General features: G+C 39.5%; 1 protein-coding gene across 2 annotated transcripts; it reads left to right on the plus strand.

Moving 5' to 3' along the window:
- The first annotated feature begins 3,347 nt into the window (after positions 1 to 3,347).
- mbip (MAP3K12 binding inhibitory protein 1) lies at positions 3,348 to 10,293 on the plus strand. 2 transcript variants are annotated; one of them, XM_070920675.1, is made up of 9 exons: positions 3,348 to 3,467; positions 4,407 to 4,523; positions 4,761 to 4,970; positions 5,549 to 5,645; positions 5,995 to 6,060; positions 6,526 to 6,684; positions 7,202 to 7,299; positions 9,922 to 9,960; positions 10,046 to 10,293. In XM_070920675.1, the coding sequence occupies exons 1-9, from the start codon at positions 3,348 to 3,350 to the stop codon at positions 10,151 to 10,153; spliced, it is 1,014 nt and encodes a 337-aa protein (XP_070776776.1). In that variant the 3' UTR covers positions 10,154 to 10,293. The 2 variants fall into 2 exon arrangements, with proteins under 2 accessions (XP_070776776.1, XP_070776777.1); XM_070920676.1 differs by lacking the exon at positions 9,922 to 9,960 and having other exon boundaries at positions 3,349 to 3,467.
- The last annotated feature ends 7,736 nt before the right edge of the window (positions 10,294 to 18,029 follow it).

An 18,029-nucleotide genomic window follows, 5' to 3' on the forward strand; every position in this document is an offset into this window, starting at 1 on the left:
TGAATGTGACATATAAAGTATTAATTAAGTAGGCCTATTTATATACTTATAACTTAGCAAATTCCACCTGCTGATAAAGACCATAATGTGGCTGAAAGCACCGGTAAAGACTTTGAGTTGAGAATTGTATTTTCAAGATCAAGAATGATTCCTTAAGCTCAACATGTCTTCATGAACACATTTATAAACACTTTTAAACACATGTTAATGATTTGCACACATGTATAAACAGTTAATAAACAATTTATACATGTTTTATAACTCATTGTAAGGGTTTGTTTATGTGTGTAATCATATATAATTAAATATGATTACAGCTCTATTATACAGTGTTATCAATCATTCATGAACTGTTTACACGCCCGTTACTGGTGCATCATAGTTACAATTGTTGACAAATATATTAATAAACAATAATTACACATTAAAACGTTTAAAAATAACCTTATATCTTGTTTACAATTACATCTACAGGATGTTGTACTATGTTACTATGTTTCATACCAGTTATGGATGTATCAATGAACAAGTTATAATACATTGATAAACACTTAAAAGTCCTTATATCTGCTTACAGCTACATTAATAGTGTGTTATGAACAATTTCTTATGTGTTTATATACTGCTCATGAATGCTAAACAGAGTGGTTAAATATGTTTACACAATTTGTTTGTATAAAAAGTCATTCAAAACACATGTTTCATACTTTACAAACTTGCTGTAAGTGGTTGAAATTTGCAGTTGTGCCATTGCTGATTTGTATTTATGATTTTATAGCATTTGGAGAAAACAAAAGTGAAATGTTACTTTTGTGAGTTACTGTATTTCAGTCCAGTTTTGAGTATGTCCATTTTGTGCTACCATATACTTATTGTTCCACTTCATTTATTTCACAGGTATAGTACTTACTTTTCAGATTGAGATTTTACATACAAAACAAAGTAGTAGTTTATAAAATATGATGTATTGGCATAGATCTAACTACGTTAAAGTACACAAAATAAGCTCCCCTTTGACAAATTACAACATTAAATACTGCTTATATATTGATGTGTCACTAATATCAAAACAGGGCCCATTCTGCATAATGAGTACTTTTACTTTTTAATACTTTAAGTATATTTTGTTGCCAATACTTCTGCACGTTCGAGCCACAGCACTGACAGGAGGGTTTATTCCAGCTGTGACTGGAGACTGAAAGGTGGCTGCCACTGTCTCTGCCTAAGTATCCCTCGAGCAAGGCACTAAACCCCAAAACTGCTCCATGTGTACATTGACAATAAAATAATCTTCTTCTTCTTATCGGCAAAACTGTAAAATATAACCAAAATGTAAAAATATCAAGTTTTCTTTGTCTACTCTAAGCATCTTTAATCACAATTCCTGCCAGTTTAAAGAAGAAAAAAAAAAGAATCACAGCTCTTGGGTCTGCAGCAGGCAAATTAAATGAGCAGTTTTTTAATTTCTGAGCTCCTTGCTGTGTGAGAACATTCAGCAATGGCTCAGCATGTCAAACCATGTCAAGTGTTACAGTTCCCTTCCTGTTTCGGGGGGAAAAAAATATCACCCCAGAGATGAATTAAACTAAAAAGGCTTGTCTTCAGACCCCTTCCTAAAATGATTAACCCTTCTAGAGAGCATTATTGAGCTCTGAGTGGTTGTGCTTTCTCATTGCCTGTAATTGTTCTTTTTCTGTTGTTGCCTTCATCAGTCTCTCTCCTCATTATATGAAAAGAAGGGAAAAATGTCTGAATAGAGGAGGGAGATTTTCCCACAGTCACTCAACTCAGAAAAATACGCCATTGTCGCCAGGTTCCCATCCCAATGCCCTGCTGCACAGTCCGCTGCGGTCTGAGGGACAATGTTCTTATAATTGAGTGACCATTCTTCATCCTCTTTGAAAAGTAAGTGATGGACGCTACAGTTAAATGTAGCTAGAAATCTCACATTTGAGTCAGTCCGGTCTGCAGGTAGTCATGTCTGATGGTTTCTTATTTGACTGCAGATATAATAAATGTAGTTATTTAAGCTGTATTCTAGGCTTGTTATGCAGTCAATGTAGATATGCATGTGTAATTATGCTCATTAGAAGATAATTTTCTTCTCTTGAGCATCACTCATCTTGTATTTCACCGCTTACTGAAAGGTTTTAGTGTGTGCTGATCTATACTATGAGCGATGTGTATTATTGTGTGAAATTTGTGCACCGGCGACACTGAGCCTTTTTCACTCTTAATGAGAACAAAGTGACATTTTATTCTACTGAAGCCTCTCCTAATAATATCAGCATTACCTGCAACATCTAGAGCTGTAAGGCAAGGTGAAGCAAATCTATTTATGTAGCTCAATACATACACTGGGGCTGTTTCAAAGTGCTTTACATACATTTAAACGTTATAAAAGCACCCTTTAAAAGAGCGAATAAAAGAAAATAAAAACATAAACAAATTCGGAGGCAATCCAGACATGAAAATAAAAATAAAGAAATAAAAACAAAATAGTTGATTCACATGACATTAGAAAGAAACCAAGAATATAATAGTAGGGTTTTAAGCTTTCTTTTAAAGGTGGTCACATCTGGTAATTTGTTCCATAGGTGTGGTGTTAGTTACTAGTAACTTTGCAGATCAAGATTTTACACAAAAATCATATGATTAGTTTATAAAATGTGATGATTTGTTATTAATTAAACGATCTAACTACCTAAAAATAGTTTTAGTCGACCTCCTGCAACACTGGCATGCTGCTTACATGTTATCCAATAATATAATATATAGCATACTGTAACACTTATGCATAACGAGTGCTTTTAAGTTTGATGCTTAAGTACATTGTGCTGTTAATATTTCTGTACTTTTTTATGGCAGGACTTTTACTTGGAGTATGAAGTATTTTAACTCAACTTCTTTAACATTCACCAACTTTATTGTTATCCTGAAGAAAATGTGGTTTGCAGGCAGGCATTGAAGCAGCAATCTATAGTAAAATGTAAAATATTTTAAAATAAATTAATCAAAATAAAAAAATAAAAAATCAAAGATATTAAAACAAATATTCCTATTAACAATTGAAAAACAGCAGTAGATGATTGATTAGATTAAAACCCACGCCAAATAAAGGGAATTAAATCATTATTAGATTACATTATTTTCTATAAACTGTGATATAAACCTATAGTAATAAGTATACTCTATTCTATGCTATTGTGAACAACTACCCACAAATCACCCTTGTGTCAGTGCACGCATGCGTGTGTGCGCGTGTGCAGCCTCGCTCTCATCTCCTGCGCGCACGCTGTCTCATTCTGACCAATCAGCGGGCAGTATTCTGCTGGCGTTGAACTGCAATGGCGGAGACAATGAAGCTGAGTGGAAGTCACGCTCCTCCTAATGAATCCAGTGAAATGTCCAGCTACAGGGACTGCATTTGTGTGATACTGAAGCTGCTAGCAGACTTCGGCAAAGAGGTTGGTTGACATTGTTTGAGCCATGAAGCCCCAAGCAACGTTTCTTTTAGTCCGTGTTGTTAGCTAGCTACATGCTAATGTTTTTAGCTTCCCGGTGTAGCAGGACTGTTTAGATGCCTCTCACTTCACTCATTGTTTCTCAACATTCAGGCGGTGCTTTTGACAAGCAAGTTGCTACTAAGTATGAGTGCTTGGGTTTCTGCTAGATTGTTTAATTTTCATTTTTACCAGCTCGTAGTTATCTACACGTTCAGACATGGCTAACACTTAACCTAACGTGAGCCACTTTGTCTCATCAATTTAGGGAAAATCGCACTCATCTCATTAATTTCACTTTAACTTTCCCCCATACGCATCGCCGTTTCTAGCTCTTCCTTGCAACCTATATTTAACAAATGACCGTTTGGTTGCATTATTCCGTACATGTAATCTATATTCCTGCCCCTTGTCTTGTAAATGAAGAACAAGCAACGTTACACAATGTGTGAACATTTCTACACTTATATATGAATGTCCTTGCACCTACCTCCATCATGTACATGAGCTAAATCTTTAGTATTAGTAGCAGTATCATAGTGGCTTTGCACCACTGTTTTACAATTAGGGCTGTGAGTAAAGATTATTTTATTGATAAATATCCGAAAATAGTAATAGTTTTGTCTGACCGACAGTCAACCACACAGATATTCAATTTATAATTATATAAAACAGGAAAATACTTATTATTTAATACTGCACATTGAAGAAGCTGTTACCAGCATTTTTTTCTTGACAACTAAATGATTAACCCTAGTAGAATCTGTAGATAGTAACTTACAATTACTTGACAAATGTGTCCATTATCATCAGACCTTGCTAATCTATGTCAAACACTGAATCTGCCTCCCACTAATGTCCAGGGCAGTGTCACCTCACTTTGTTTGTGATTTTGAAATTAAGCTCAAATTAAGTGATGCCGCTCTGAGAATAGAAGTCAACATCGGTGCTGTGGATCCTCTGTCATCTCCGGACGCTCACGTCTACATCTCTTTGCAGGAGCATATCACCAAATTACAGGTAAAGTGGCTACACACTATAGATTGCTAATTTCTACATTTTCACATTGGTTAAATTGCATGATTTTATATTGTTAAGGCTAAAGGTTCTGTTTTTGATGACCAATACATTATTATTTGAGACATACCTATTTTGTAATATAACATACCCTTTTTCCTTGTTAGTAAAGGTCTTTAATTTAAAAAATCTTATTTGTTCTTTGATGCAATATTCTTTGTGCCCCAACTGTTTATATAGGCTGTTTCAGAAAGTTTAAAGACACTGGCAGATGCTGATGGTGATGCATCATCTCCAAAAGACAACCCGTCAGATGATGCTGTCACCTCATCGTCACTCACAGAGCAGACGACTGCACTGTCTGAGCACCATCCTCTCAGCTCAGAGGCAGCAGAGAGCAAGACGGCGGCTGATGACGTCATGGTCCAGATCAGAGCCAGGAAATCAGAGGTTGGTCTCAGTCAGCAGATCTGTCAGCTGTTCTGGCAGTGACATTTTTAGAGCCCTCTTTACTCTCCATCAAGCAAATGAATAATCATAAGTAATTGCACCCAATGATGTGCACATGACGTGCCGCAGTGAAGCAAATGCTTGATGGAGATCTGATCAGCCTAGTTCAGCAGAGAATAAGGGGTTCTTTAGTGCTGTGGTCGGGTAGAACAGACCACATTGCTGGAGGGCTTTGAGAGAGGGCCAGGTCCTTGATGGATTATGAAGTGGATGCTCATTACTCTGAGATTGCATGTGGATGAAGGACAAGAGGCCCCATTCTGTTGTGCATTTATTTTGGTAGCCAAGCAAACAGTATTCATATTCCATCACGTGATGATGGCAAGAAATTAAATTTTTTGGCTACCTGAAATAATCTCCTCCTACATTTCTCATTCCATGTAATGTAAATTGCTGCACCCTGCTTGTCCCAGATCATTACATAGGCAAAAAAACCTCATTGCATTCTTGACACCCATCAGTAGCTCATCAATCCATCGTATCTCATTATCTGTGTTGTCTCTCCTTTGTGACCTTAGATTGAGCGAAGAATATCTGCATTTATGGAACGCAAGCAGATGGAGATCAATGAAAACAATGTACGCGAGTTTTGCAACGTGATCGACTGCAATCAGGGTGAGAATGGGAGAGAGGTTGGGGGCAGGGTGGAGAGGGAGCCTGCACACAGATTGCCAATGTTTGGGAGAGAGCTGATTTCCACAGGCGAGAGGTCAGGCTGAACTGCTCCAAGAGTGGGGCTGAAGTAGCTAACACATTCGGCCTCAAAACACAACCAGCTTAGTCCAGAAAAACATGAGACAGAGGGCCTTTTTTTAATTCAAAGCCTGTGTGAGACACCAGTTACAGAATCAGGACACACTAATGGTAATAGTTGTAATTTAAGTGAGATATACTTTTTTTTTTCCCTAGTCACTTTGACATCACATTCTAAATACATTTTTAAATCAAAATTTCTCCTCTGTAGAAAACAGCTGTGCCAGAACAGATGCAGTTTTCACTCCTTATCCAGGTTTTAAAAGCCACGTGAAAGGTAAGAAAATAAATATTTGCCACAAATGTCAATGTGACATTTCATAACAGCTTTATTTCACAAACTGTAGCCATCATTTTTTAAATTACACACATCATGTTTAGGTCTGTAGTCCTTATAAATCTTGTTAGAAATGACTTAACAAGTAACATTACTTTAATGAATACAATTCACTTCAAATGTAACTCTACAGTACATTATATCATCATAAGAAAAATCAGTTTTTTGCTCAGCTTGATCCCAGAAATCATAAAACAAAAGTGCTGAACAATTTAAAGCACCAACAGATTTATTGCTTTGAATTAATATAAACTACCTAACAAATGTCAAGTGTTTTGTAGGACACCTCTACGATCTGCATGCTTTGTACATGGTGCAAGACTGTTAAACCACATTTGTTAACTACTCTCTGGTTAATAATGCATTATGGCTCCTGTTTATGTGTTTTGTTGCTTGACTGGCCAGTTACGCGGGTGGTAAACACTTACGGACCCCAGACCCGTGGTGGGGGAGGCCAAGGAGAGGGTGGGGAGCAGCAGAGGGGGCCGATGGCAAGAGACTGTGGAAATGCAGCCACAGAAGAACGACTTCACAACATCGAGACTCACCTGAAACTCTCAACAGGTCAGAGAACAACAAAGACACACAAGTTTTACTAATAATACAATAAATGTGTCTCACTGATGTTTTACGTGTCTGAAAGGGTTACATGTCATGACAGATACTTTTTAACTTACTCTTTAACAGGTGTTCATTTTCAACTAAACATTAGCTTTAACATTAACATTATTAGCTTCTTTTTTTTTCCAGAAAAAGTCCCACGCTTTAAATTTTAGCAATTTACCATTACAATGCATGAAATGTGATTATGAAGGCATTGCAGTCTGTGTACGAAGTATAATTCATCTGAGATAGTTCAGTTTTGATGAATAAAAAAAGAAGTCAGTGTTAAAGAAATAAGCCAGTTGATTAGTTTTTACCTGATATAAACAGTGTGACATTATCCATTTATTATTATTGTTATTATGGCCCTGCTTCTCTTTAACACAGGCCTTACTCACAATCTTCACCCTACATTTGTTGAATTTGTCATGTAACATCATCAGTATTCAGGCTGTTCAACAAGTGTTTTATTCCTTAGCGGGTCCAGTTCCACTGAGTGTCTACCAGAGACTAAAGAGGCTGGAGGATCGTATCCTGGAGTTGGAGGGACTCTCACCCGAGTACTTTCAGTCCACGGTGAGTCTTGTGGCTTTGAAATAGATACATGAAAGGCACTTAATAATTATTAGTCAGTTTTCAGTCAGGGTTCATACACAGGTCTTTCAGTAATGGATGTAATGTTTTTGTAGTAGTGTGCTATTTTAAAATGTGCTGTTTAACTTAATTTGCATAGATATTTATAATCAAGTTACTAAAAGTCATGGGTATACTCTTCCTTTGTTGCAGACATTTGAACTGTAGAGCTCTTATGATTTTGGCAGCACAGACTTTTGACAGTTTATGGACTTTTTACTTTTAAACGTTAGCACACATGCTGTTGTTTGTTACAAAGGGTGAGGGTTTACTTTCAGTTGTGTATAAAGGTTGGTCACATAAAACCACTTCACAGTGCAGTGACTAAATACTTTCAGACTTTTGAAATTTTGAGTTGTATATTCCAGTCAGTTACAGTTATAGTGATTTAACATAAATTATCTTTAACATATTGTGTATTGCAGAACTGACTGCACTGTCATACACCTGTTATCAGGAGCAACATATAATGATAGTATCGTGTTACCAATTACTGTATGATTCCCACACCCTCTTATTATTATAATTTTAGTCAGTTCTCTAGTGTGAACTTAATGTGCCCTGCCGGGTTTTCTTGTTAACAAACAAAAGTTATTTTTCACATTTAGTGTTAGGCGCTTAAGCAACTTTTTTTTGCATCTTTGAGGTAAAACAAACCCGTCGAAATCGTTTGATTTTAATTCTGCATAAAATTAGCCAATTTTTTTTTGTTTGAATATTTTGAAACCCGGATTGTTTCCATTCATGTTTACTTGCTAGCATTTTTCTTCTTCCCTGCTTTTGCTGGGGAATTGCTGTATTTATTGGTTCTTTGTTATCGCCACCTGTAGTTCAGTGGAATAGTGTGAAATCATTTGCAGTATGTTGTGTCACCTATGTGCTTGTGCGCGTGCACGGAAACCAACAACACCAGGACCCGCTCATAAAAACATTGCTCCACAGCGATACTTCTCTTTTAGCTTGTGAAGGTGTAGACAACCATGTGCCACCCCCTGATACACATTTTACCTGACAGGGTGGAGGTTCACCAAAAGAAACTCAGACAAAGTTGAATAACCATGAGACATAAAGTAATGACAGTAAAACATGGATTATGAAAATGAAAAATATTTTTTCACTTGTTTTTGGTGCAGTTCACCTAGTGGCTCTCTGGTTTGGTCCAAGTTTGTAGAAGTTCATCCTCTAGTTTGGATACTTTGATTGAAAGAACACCATTCTTGCACTCAAGAATTCAACAGTATTTGAATTCAGCGACTCATACTGTATTGGCGGGAAGCTCTTAAAGGGTATTGTCCATTTCATACGCTCTCCGTCAGTTGGTGCATTTAATATGTACAATGCTTAAATTGGCATGTAGAATATTGGTTTGCAGTTGGCAAAGCTATTTCAAAATGAAATCGACTTACTGAGAGGAGTTTGTGGGTGATGCTTATGGAGTTTCCCCTGAAATGCCCCGATACTTCAACACGTTTCCCTCCTCAAGTTACACTGAAGTTGATTTGAGTCAAAAATGCAACGCGTTCGGTTAGATTTACTTCTAACTTTTAGGTCACTGCAGACAGCTCGCTCGAGAAATGACTACTTTTCACTACACCATGCATTGTAGAGAAGCGCAGACTCAAAAGATGGCAGTTTATTGGACTTCATATTCAACCCGACAGACTTCAGCAGAGTTGCACAGACTCTAATTTCCCATCTTGAAGGAGTCTGTCCAGTGTATGCTTAGTTATCTGAGTAAGTGTGCTTAAGATGCTGCATGTCTCTTCACACTGGTATTTCTCAGCACAGCATGCTGCTTCTGTGAGTATGCTGCTCTCCATCTGCTTTTGACTCACTGCATGTTTGTGTGAGCAGAGCAAGAGATGTCGAGTGTCTTTGAATGAACTGATGGGGTCTTTTATATTCGGAGTACCACTTTTTTTTTTTTTTTTTTTTTTTTGGCAATTTCTGAAAATACTGTAGTTTGGTGTTTTGCTGAAGAGCTGTACACAGTTGGCCCACGGATTCAGGAACAACATTTTAACACTGAACAGTAAAGGAGGCACCTCAACAAATTATGCAGCAGCTTAGAAATAAGCAATTCCACAAGGTTTTATAGTTAAGAGTCGAAGATGTGGAGCAAAAACACTTTTCACTGAGCAGTGTTACACAAATGTCATGTAGCTGTGACGTCTCCTGTTCTAGTTTTATCTCTTTTTCCATGTTTACTGTCTCTAACTATTGTCAAAACATCCAATAAAGGAAAAATAATATAAAAATTTGCCTTAAAATTAAATGAATATATACTGTATTTTCTCTAAATCTTCAGCAAATGTCCGCTGTTCTTTGTAAAAGTTCACCTCTTCGTATTTCATTAAATTCATAGTAGGAAACCAAAAAGGATTTGGTTTTGCAAAACGTTTTTCCATCGCATTGTGTCTGCGTCTCTCAGTTAAATTCTGTTTCAGTCCTTGAGACGAAGTAAGAGGTGGAACAGATGAGTACCTCAGTATGCTTCTCAAAGCTCGACCCCGACTAGAAATTGTGCTAATTAAAAAGGTATAATGTGTACTTTTATTTTTGTAGAGTCACCTGCACAAGCGACCAAAGACATCCCCTGCTCAGGTTGGTAGGTTTTGTGTTTCCTTTCACTGAGCTTTGTAAGTGGAGGTTGATCAATTGATCAGTTTTTTCTTACTTTGTCCTTCAGGCCTGCAGTCTGACGGAGCTGGATGAGAAGATCAGTGCAGTGAAAGCGGCTCTACTGAAGAGGGTGAATGAATTCGGGCCTGGATATGGAACAGAGTGTCCGCTGTAACATACCCACAAACCAACACTATGTCTATTAATGCATTCAACAAGCCTCATTGGTTTCTTTTTGTATTCCTTGCCTCTTCATTAGCACCAATCTCACAATATCTGATTAAAAACAAACATTTCTTATGAGCTTTTGTTTAAAAACTGTATTCCTCTAAATAGTTTTGTAGTCAACTAAGACTTTATTGCTCTGTAAATAAAGGTATTTTTTTCATCATGAAAACTTGGACTCGTAATTTTATCATGAGCTTAACATGTAAACTTTTCACTGTAATGTGCAATCTGAATCCAATCAGTCGTTCCTTTAATGGTAGAAAATAGGTCTGCAACTAATGATTATTTTCCTTTTCAATTAATATACCAATTTCTTACTCGATTAATCTTTTGGTCTATAAAATGTCAGCAAATGGTGGAAAGTTCCCAAAGCCCTTAAGATATAAAATTTACTATCATATCATGAAATGTTTACATTTGAAAAGCTGTAATCAGTTATTTTTTTCTTAAATTATAACTTAAAGCATTAAAGAATCATCAATTTGTTGCTGATAAAGAAGAGAAAACAGAAAATGAATGACATTAAATGAATTTATCATGATTTGATAACGTTTTCATCTTTAATGTCTAATGTTGAGAATATGTGTGTGTGTGTGTTCATGTCTGTGATGCACACGGTGTGTAATGATTTATCTGCCTGACTGCTGTGTGACGATGATCACCCCTAATGGTTGTCATTATAACAAATGACCTGATTACTGCAACCCTGTTTGGAAAACATATCAGAGACCCAACAAACCAGCATCAAATGGGACGCTGCTGTGTTTGACACTGTGACATGTTGAGAAAAGGCTTTCGCGCAGAGCTTTAACTGAGCGATCGGCTGGGGTAATAATTCAGATGGGTTTTTTTTCTGTTATGAGTTAATCCAGGCTCTGTTCTTCAAATATGACATGATTTGAAACAAGTCTGGATTTTTTTTGTTTTTTCGAAACCGGTTTAAAATCCACCTTGAACTGTTGTCAGAGCAACAATCCTTAAACCAAAACCCAGCTTCAGCTTTTTGACAGTTATTAGTTAAACTACATTTGAAGAACAGGGACATGGAGGATTGTTGCATTATGTTGAAACTGCAGTCAAGAATTATTTGAGTTTTCTACTTACTTTCTATAGGGTATATGTTTGTTGTATTTGTACTTTTACTTAAGGATCTGAATACTTCTTCCACCACTGCAAAGTGAAAATACTATACTTTTTATGTGAAATATTGGATAATTTTACCTCTTTGGGCCACATACAGTTATTGAAACCATGTCCCTTTAATGGAACTGCTAACAACTCATAGACAACTAAAACTTGTCAAGAGCCCCCACGTAGATCTTACCCACAGAACTTAAAATGGATCACTGGGATAATTTTAAACTCAAGTTGAAGTAGTTTTTAAAGAGAGAACAGTCATGAATAATCTGTTGCTTGTCAATGAGTTTTATCGTATATCATTGTTTGTTGTTTGTGCTATTCTGTATGTATTTTATTATTGAGTTTTGTGTATTTTACAGGACTATGCTATATACTGTGAAGTACAGTACTTGAGTAAATGTACTTGTTTAGCGAGGCTGTCTGTTAGAACTTCCTCATCAATGACATATCCACCTTTTTAAAAACATGAAACTCTTATAAACGGATTAATTGCAAATAAAAAAAGGTACTTTGAAGCAGGTACCTTGACCAGTTCATGGTTGACTGAATGAAAGCACAGACACAGACTGTCTTTTAGAGCCACCGGATCGAAGGGTTGAGGTACCTCGCTCCTTTTGTGCTTCTTCTCATACAACAAAAAGACAATAATACGTAGCATTTTAAAATACATGTTGCAACAAGTGGGAAAAACAGAAACGGAGAGGAAAAAACAACTTTCTCACGTCTTTGGAAATTACTGTAACTCCCCTTCCTTTTCTTTGCAGTTGCTCTTTGTATGTCACGTCAAGATTTATTTCAGAGTTGATTGATGGAGTGACCTGAATACAATAGAAGACGTTGCATTGTGTTTTTTCGGAAGATATTTCATTCTCAACGCGGAAATGGGGATTTTCTTTTTCACCCCCTCCTTTAGGTGTACCTCGCTTGTTTGGCTCTGTCCGTGTCTTGCTCATAGACTGGAACCTTTTGGGCAACAAGGGGCCACAATGTGCTGGGAAGGGGAGCACTTGAGCTGCAGCGATGTAGATGGACGTGAGGGCAGGGGAGGGGAGGGGGGGCTGCTCATTGTTCCCCAGGAGCTTTTGTCTCAGACACAGTCCCCTTATGAGGGTTAATGAGGACAAATTGGTCTGAGTTTAACAAATGGATTATGAAGCTGGACAAAAGGTTGTATTTTGTGGGCTGCGTTTGCTGGGATCCACCCATCATCTGCCCATTGAGCCGAGCACGCTGACTAGCGTCTGCATGAAGTGGCTCACTAAATATCTCATCATCTTTATCCTGTCTGTTTTATTACATGAGCACATCATGTGTGCAGCTTCCTACAGTGAATTTAACTAAAAAGCAAAAGTTTACATCACAAAAATGCAGTTTGCAGTGACTGTAATTACTTGGCTTATTTGCTACAGCTTATGTCAAGAATATAAAGTCAATATGTCAACATTAGTGTCAGTGGTTAGTGCTCTAAGGTTGGGTGGCCATAGTGTACCCTTTCAAATTAACAAAGGGCCACTTCCTCATTGACTCTATGTAATTCCTGCCTGTCAATCAGTCCTCCCTCTGCCTGATTTCTTGTAATGTCCTTGGGAACCTCGGTAAAAAGACACAGAGGTGTTCCTTGTCTTCTATGGGTCCAGTTGTATTTTTTGGTGGGGTCGAAGGAGAGGATTCATATCCATTCATATCTCACAAACTCTTAATGGGCTCCAAGCCCTCCAAAAAGAAAGCTCTTTCCTGTGACTAGTCAGCTCCAGTCTTTATTCATCTGTGGCTCTGTGTCAAAAAAGACTGTTGCTCGTTTGTGCCCCGGACAATGAGGAACAAGGCTAAATCTCTAGCTGGGAACAAAAGACAGAAAACAGGCTTTTCACTCTGCAGAACATTAGATTCTGACACATTTTGCCATGGCAGTTTTTTCCCCATCCTGAGTGCTGTGGCTCTGGTCTTTTAAAGAGACCACCTGTTGGCAACAAGCCTGTTCTTCATTACAGACAGCCCTATTATCACAGGATGAGGAGCGCCACAGGCTAACTTTTTTAAGTTAACCCTGCTGCAGTTTCCCAAGCTGGCCGATTGGGAAACATAAATTACGTATTACCACTGGAAAATCTATTTCAGCTCGTAATTTTGTATCTTGTTTTTGAATAAGGGCTTTTGTTGGCGTAAGAGGGAAGTACTTCATTCATGCCCTTGTCAGTTACAAATGTCACAAACAAAGGGACTCGAATGTAGGCAGCTTGAATGTTCTATAACTACAGATTTGGAGCCAAATTCATATGCATTATTTGGAGAATCCAAATGTACTTATTGTAAAGTTGTTAATGGTGGTCTCGTGTTTTTCATTCAATATTTTCTGGCATCTGGAGGGTTTTTGTTCTTCTTTTGAAAGCAGATTTGAGCAATTTTCAACCCCCAAAACATTAGCATAACCACAGCGTGATAATGATTTTCACAACTGTGTGTAAAATAAAAGTACTGTAGGTGGGAATACAAAGCAATCAAGTGCATACTTTGGCTTTGAATTGGACATGATAAACACAGGCTGACAGGAACATGAGTGTTTGCTTTATTTTTTTTGGTCCGATTGTGTGGAGATTTTAAAGATAATGTTGAATAATTTATGTTTTTTATAGCACTGGAAAACCCACAGTTACACCTCCGAAATTCAGAAAGAAGTAACATTTTTCATCAATAACCTTTGCTGGGGATTTGGTTGCACATACTGCAGAGCTTTTTGGAACAAGTGGCCTCAGGACGGCAAGAGGGCACGTTTTTGTTCCCCATACGGCGACATTAAAACAGCAAATACCTTTGTCATGCTCATGCCATCACTGTCGTACACCCGATGCAGTCGCACTTGTTTCATGTTCACAAACACCCAGAGGAGGGGGGTGCATGCACCTGTGACCCTCCCCCACAAAGCAGACAGCACAAGAGAGGATCCCCCTGCAGCCCACAGGCTTCAACAAGAGGCAGTCAGCTGCTCTCTGTGGCCCTGCTGCACGGTCCCCAGGCTCTCTGGAGTTAAATGTGCCTGTGATATTGCCAGGAGGGAGCAGCGGGAGTTGAATTCAGGCAATTACAATCAAGTCAGGGCATAGTTAGTGCGTGGGCCCTGGCAGCACCTGAGCTGGATGCTGATGAGACACTTAGCCCCAAACCCTCATGCATTGGCCCAGGCGCCGCGTAGAGCAAGCCCTCCTCCCTCCCCTTCCCCTTCTCCCTGTCTCTTCCCACAGCAGCAGACCCCCTACTGGACACTTCCACTTCCCTTCACCTCATTTAGGCCTCTAGAGCTCTCTCACCCTCTCTCTCTCTGGCCCTCACATTGCAATACTTCTGCTTTATATAGGTGGCGTGGAGTACTGCACTCAATCACTCTTCATTCATTCACACTGTACAATAATAGACAACTACTCCGATATTGTCCTTCAAGCACCTGTGCATAGCAGAGCTTCAAACATCATGTGATGTGCCATACCAAGTTCTTGAGAAATATGTGAAGAGTTATTTCTCTTGAAGGTACAGCGACAGGTAAGAGTAGATAAGTTGCTTTTGATCATTTATGTTACACCTTGATGTGCAGAAGAAAGCACCTTTAGAAGAGTCTTCCTGTCGGCGCCCATCTTTATTACACATCAGATCACCAAGCTCAAGCCTCATCACATCGCTGTCGCTGCACAGATACTCATTTGCAGGTGGCTGACTATAGGACTCTGTGTCCCGACTCGTGTTTTATGGCGACAGGAAGAGAGAATGGAAAGGGAGGTGCGGTTCTTGAATATCTATGACCCAAGAATATGGAGTCAGGCATCACAACAACACTCTTAGCCCCTTTTCCCAATAAGATGCTCTCAGCTCTTTCTGAGGGAAAGCCTCCTGGCTCCCGCCCTCTCTCAGCCACCACACTTTGCTGAAGTGTCATTAGGATTTTAAAGGGCAGGTTGCCATAGAACTCGGATTGCTGCAGATGTATGGACTCATAGAACCACCATGTTTTGAATGTAAAGATCTGAGTGTGGCGCATAATACGAGGGGACATACTGGGGGGACTACACTTGCTGTTTCTTCATCTGCAGTCTGTGTGCATGCATCTTTCATGTATCGCTTTAGTGCTCTGTTTTGTGAGATTGCTAGCTTTGCTCTTCAATCCACTTTCATTGTCTATCTGTGGCCGTGCTTGTTAGTTAGAGCTGGGCATAGTATTTGGCGGAGCCAGGGGGAAAGGTGGAACACCTCTTTCACGATTTTTGCCATAATGGTTGTCTTTTGATTTTTCCTGGGCTTTGGAGACTACCAGGGATTGTCTCTTTGAAATTATTCCATTTTGGCAGAGAAAAAGAAAATGGATTGCGCTGATCCTGTTTTGTTCCTGGGGGGACGGCTGCAGTATTATCCGGGGCTGACACCGTTGGCGAAGAGGCAATCACAGTGGCCCTCGCTCTGACAAAAACACTCCATCTGCAAGGAGAGGAGGAAATCACACCACAATGATGTCTGACTCTTCTGCCTCACTCTGGCAGCTGGGCCCTGGGACCCATGAACTGCTACACAACCGCCACCACAATGGCTGTTATACAAACGCACAAACACCACACTACAAATCAGCAGCTGTAACACACAAAGGCAATGCACCTGCCATCACACAACAACAAGAACAGGACGTGTTTGTTCGAAAAGTTTCTTTGCCTACTCAAGGCTGGTTAGAATGGTCTCTGTTTTATCTGCTGCATGCTTATTAGTATTAGTATTGATATTATTATTATTATTATTATTATTATTATTATTAGAGGTATTAGTATTGGAATTGTATCATTAGTTTCACTTTTTCCTGTTTTTTAGATCTTGAGACAAATTAATCCACAGTACATTTTCCAAGCTTTAAACCCACGAAGCTAACTGTTTGCCTACAAAACACAAACACCTTTAGGATATCAGACGCATGCACACACACACACACCAGATGAAAGACAAGCAGCGGTGTAGCTCGCCCTGTTAGTATTCAGTAGTGTCACCTCTTTCCCTCCGTGTCCCATACCTGGGGATCAAATGCACCTCTTTGTGAGAGAGGCCTGACCCCCTGCTATTAGCAAACAGAAGAGAGCCCAGCTGACACCACTCTTGAGATGTGCCATGCAGACGGAGGCCTGTGATTACAGCACAATCCTGAGGAGACAACCCTCCACCCTGCTCCAGCCCCAACCTCCTGCAAACTCCCCACACACACCACACACAACCCGCCGACCCGCCACCACCTCTCCTCCACGACAAATTCACCTATCTCTGAAATAGATGTTAATCTCTCGCCCAACTGGCTGCCTCTGAGACCTCGTTGACACACATATAGCCATGCCCCGAGCCATGAATAATCAATAGGGCGCTATTTTCGTGAACATATTTCCCAGAACAGGTCATTTCTTGTGACTATTACTGCGGCAGATTAGAATCTGAGATTGGACTTTCAGATTGGTGGTGGAGGTGGGTGTGCATGTATGTTTCTTCTTATTTGTGTGTGTGTGTGTTCACATGTATGGACAGAGTCGCTCTCTCTAGAATACAGTGCAACACAGAGGGATATAGGTTTGTCTAGTGCCTCCATAGCGCCACATGAAAACCAATGAAGGTAAAGCAGGAGGGGGGATTAATTTGTTGTGAGAGAGGCAGAGGCTCAAGTGGGTCTTCCAATAGCAAATTAGCAAACCCTCATTTCAAAAACCCTCATACATACTAGAGAATAGTAATGCACAAACACACGCAACATGCATGTGCACATGCGTACAGTGTGTTCCTGCCAGGTTGTAGACTAAAAATCAGACACTTTCTCTGTCTGTCTGAAATATCTTTCATACTTTTCTTTTTCACTCTCTGTCCCTCGTTGACACACACACACACACATACATGCACTTGTGCGCACACACAAGAAGAAAACTTCAATTCTATCTGCCGGGGCAGAAATCAATCTCACATCTCTTTAGTTAATCCGCAATGGCTCTCTACAGATCCTGACACTAATAAGGTATTGAGCAGGTGAGGCCAGGGGCTGAGGAGGAGAACAGAGGGAGAGGAGAGGCCTGCAGTCTGGGGCCCGACTGGCGGCTGGCACTGTTCCAGTGCAATTATGGGGCTTGTGTATGGGAGAGAAGGGTGCAGGAAAGAAGCAGCAGAGATAGAAGGGAGAGAGAGAGGCATAGAGAAAGAGCGAGAAAGAGGGGGTGGGGGGAAAAATTGATCCCATCTGTGGTATGATGGTTAATTAAAGCAGCTCTTGAGCAGCCCAAGGATGAGAGGCTTGGCTGGGCTCCTGGAGGCACAGCTCTGATTACTCACACAGAATGGATGGTTTCTTAGCAATGAAAGGAGGAGGCCAAGAGCTGCCTGGTGGGGTGCACAGACGACGTCAAGGAGGAGAGACATGTGCATGCTGCACACTTACACATGTGCACGCACACACGTGCAAATGGACTGGCATACAGACACGCACTTGCATGCGCATGCATACATATACATATGTAAACACCTGGTCACACACACACACACACACACACACACACACGTATGCATCACGAGTGCCAACATAATCAAATTAAATCAAAATAAGTGCATCAGTCCACTAAATGTGAATTTCTACAACAAGATGAGCAGAAGAGGTTAATGACAAAACAACCAAAGTTCACTAATTGCAG

This window comes from Enoplosus armatus, chromosome 15 (genome assembly GCF_043641665.1).
Source record: "Enoplosus armatus isolate fEnoArm2 chromosome 15, fEnoArm2.hap1, whole genome shotgun sequence".
NCBI classification, from domain to species: domain Eukaryota; kingdom Metazoa; phylum Chordata; class Actinopteri; order Centrarchiformes; family Enoplosidae; genus Enoplosus; species Enoplosus armatus.

Excerpts from the sequence above, each read along its gene's own strand:
- mbip (XM_070920675.1), top strand. The coding sequence starts at position 3,348 with ATGGCGGAGACAATGAAGCTGAGTGGAAGTCACGCTCCTCCTAATGAA. Across the intron at positions 4,971-5,548 it reads TCAGAGCCAGGAAATCAGAG|ATTGAGCGAAGAATATCTGC; the intron begins GTTGGTCTCAGT and ends TTGTGACCTTAG. Across the intron at positions 5,646-5,994 it reads CGTGATCGACTGCAATCAGG|AAAACAGCTGTGCCAGAACA; the intron begins GTGAGAATGGGA and ends TCTCCTCTGTAG.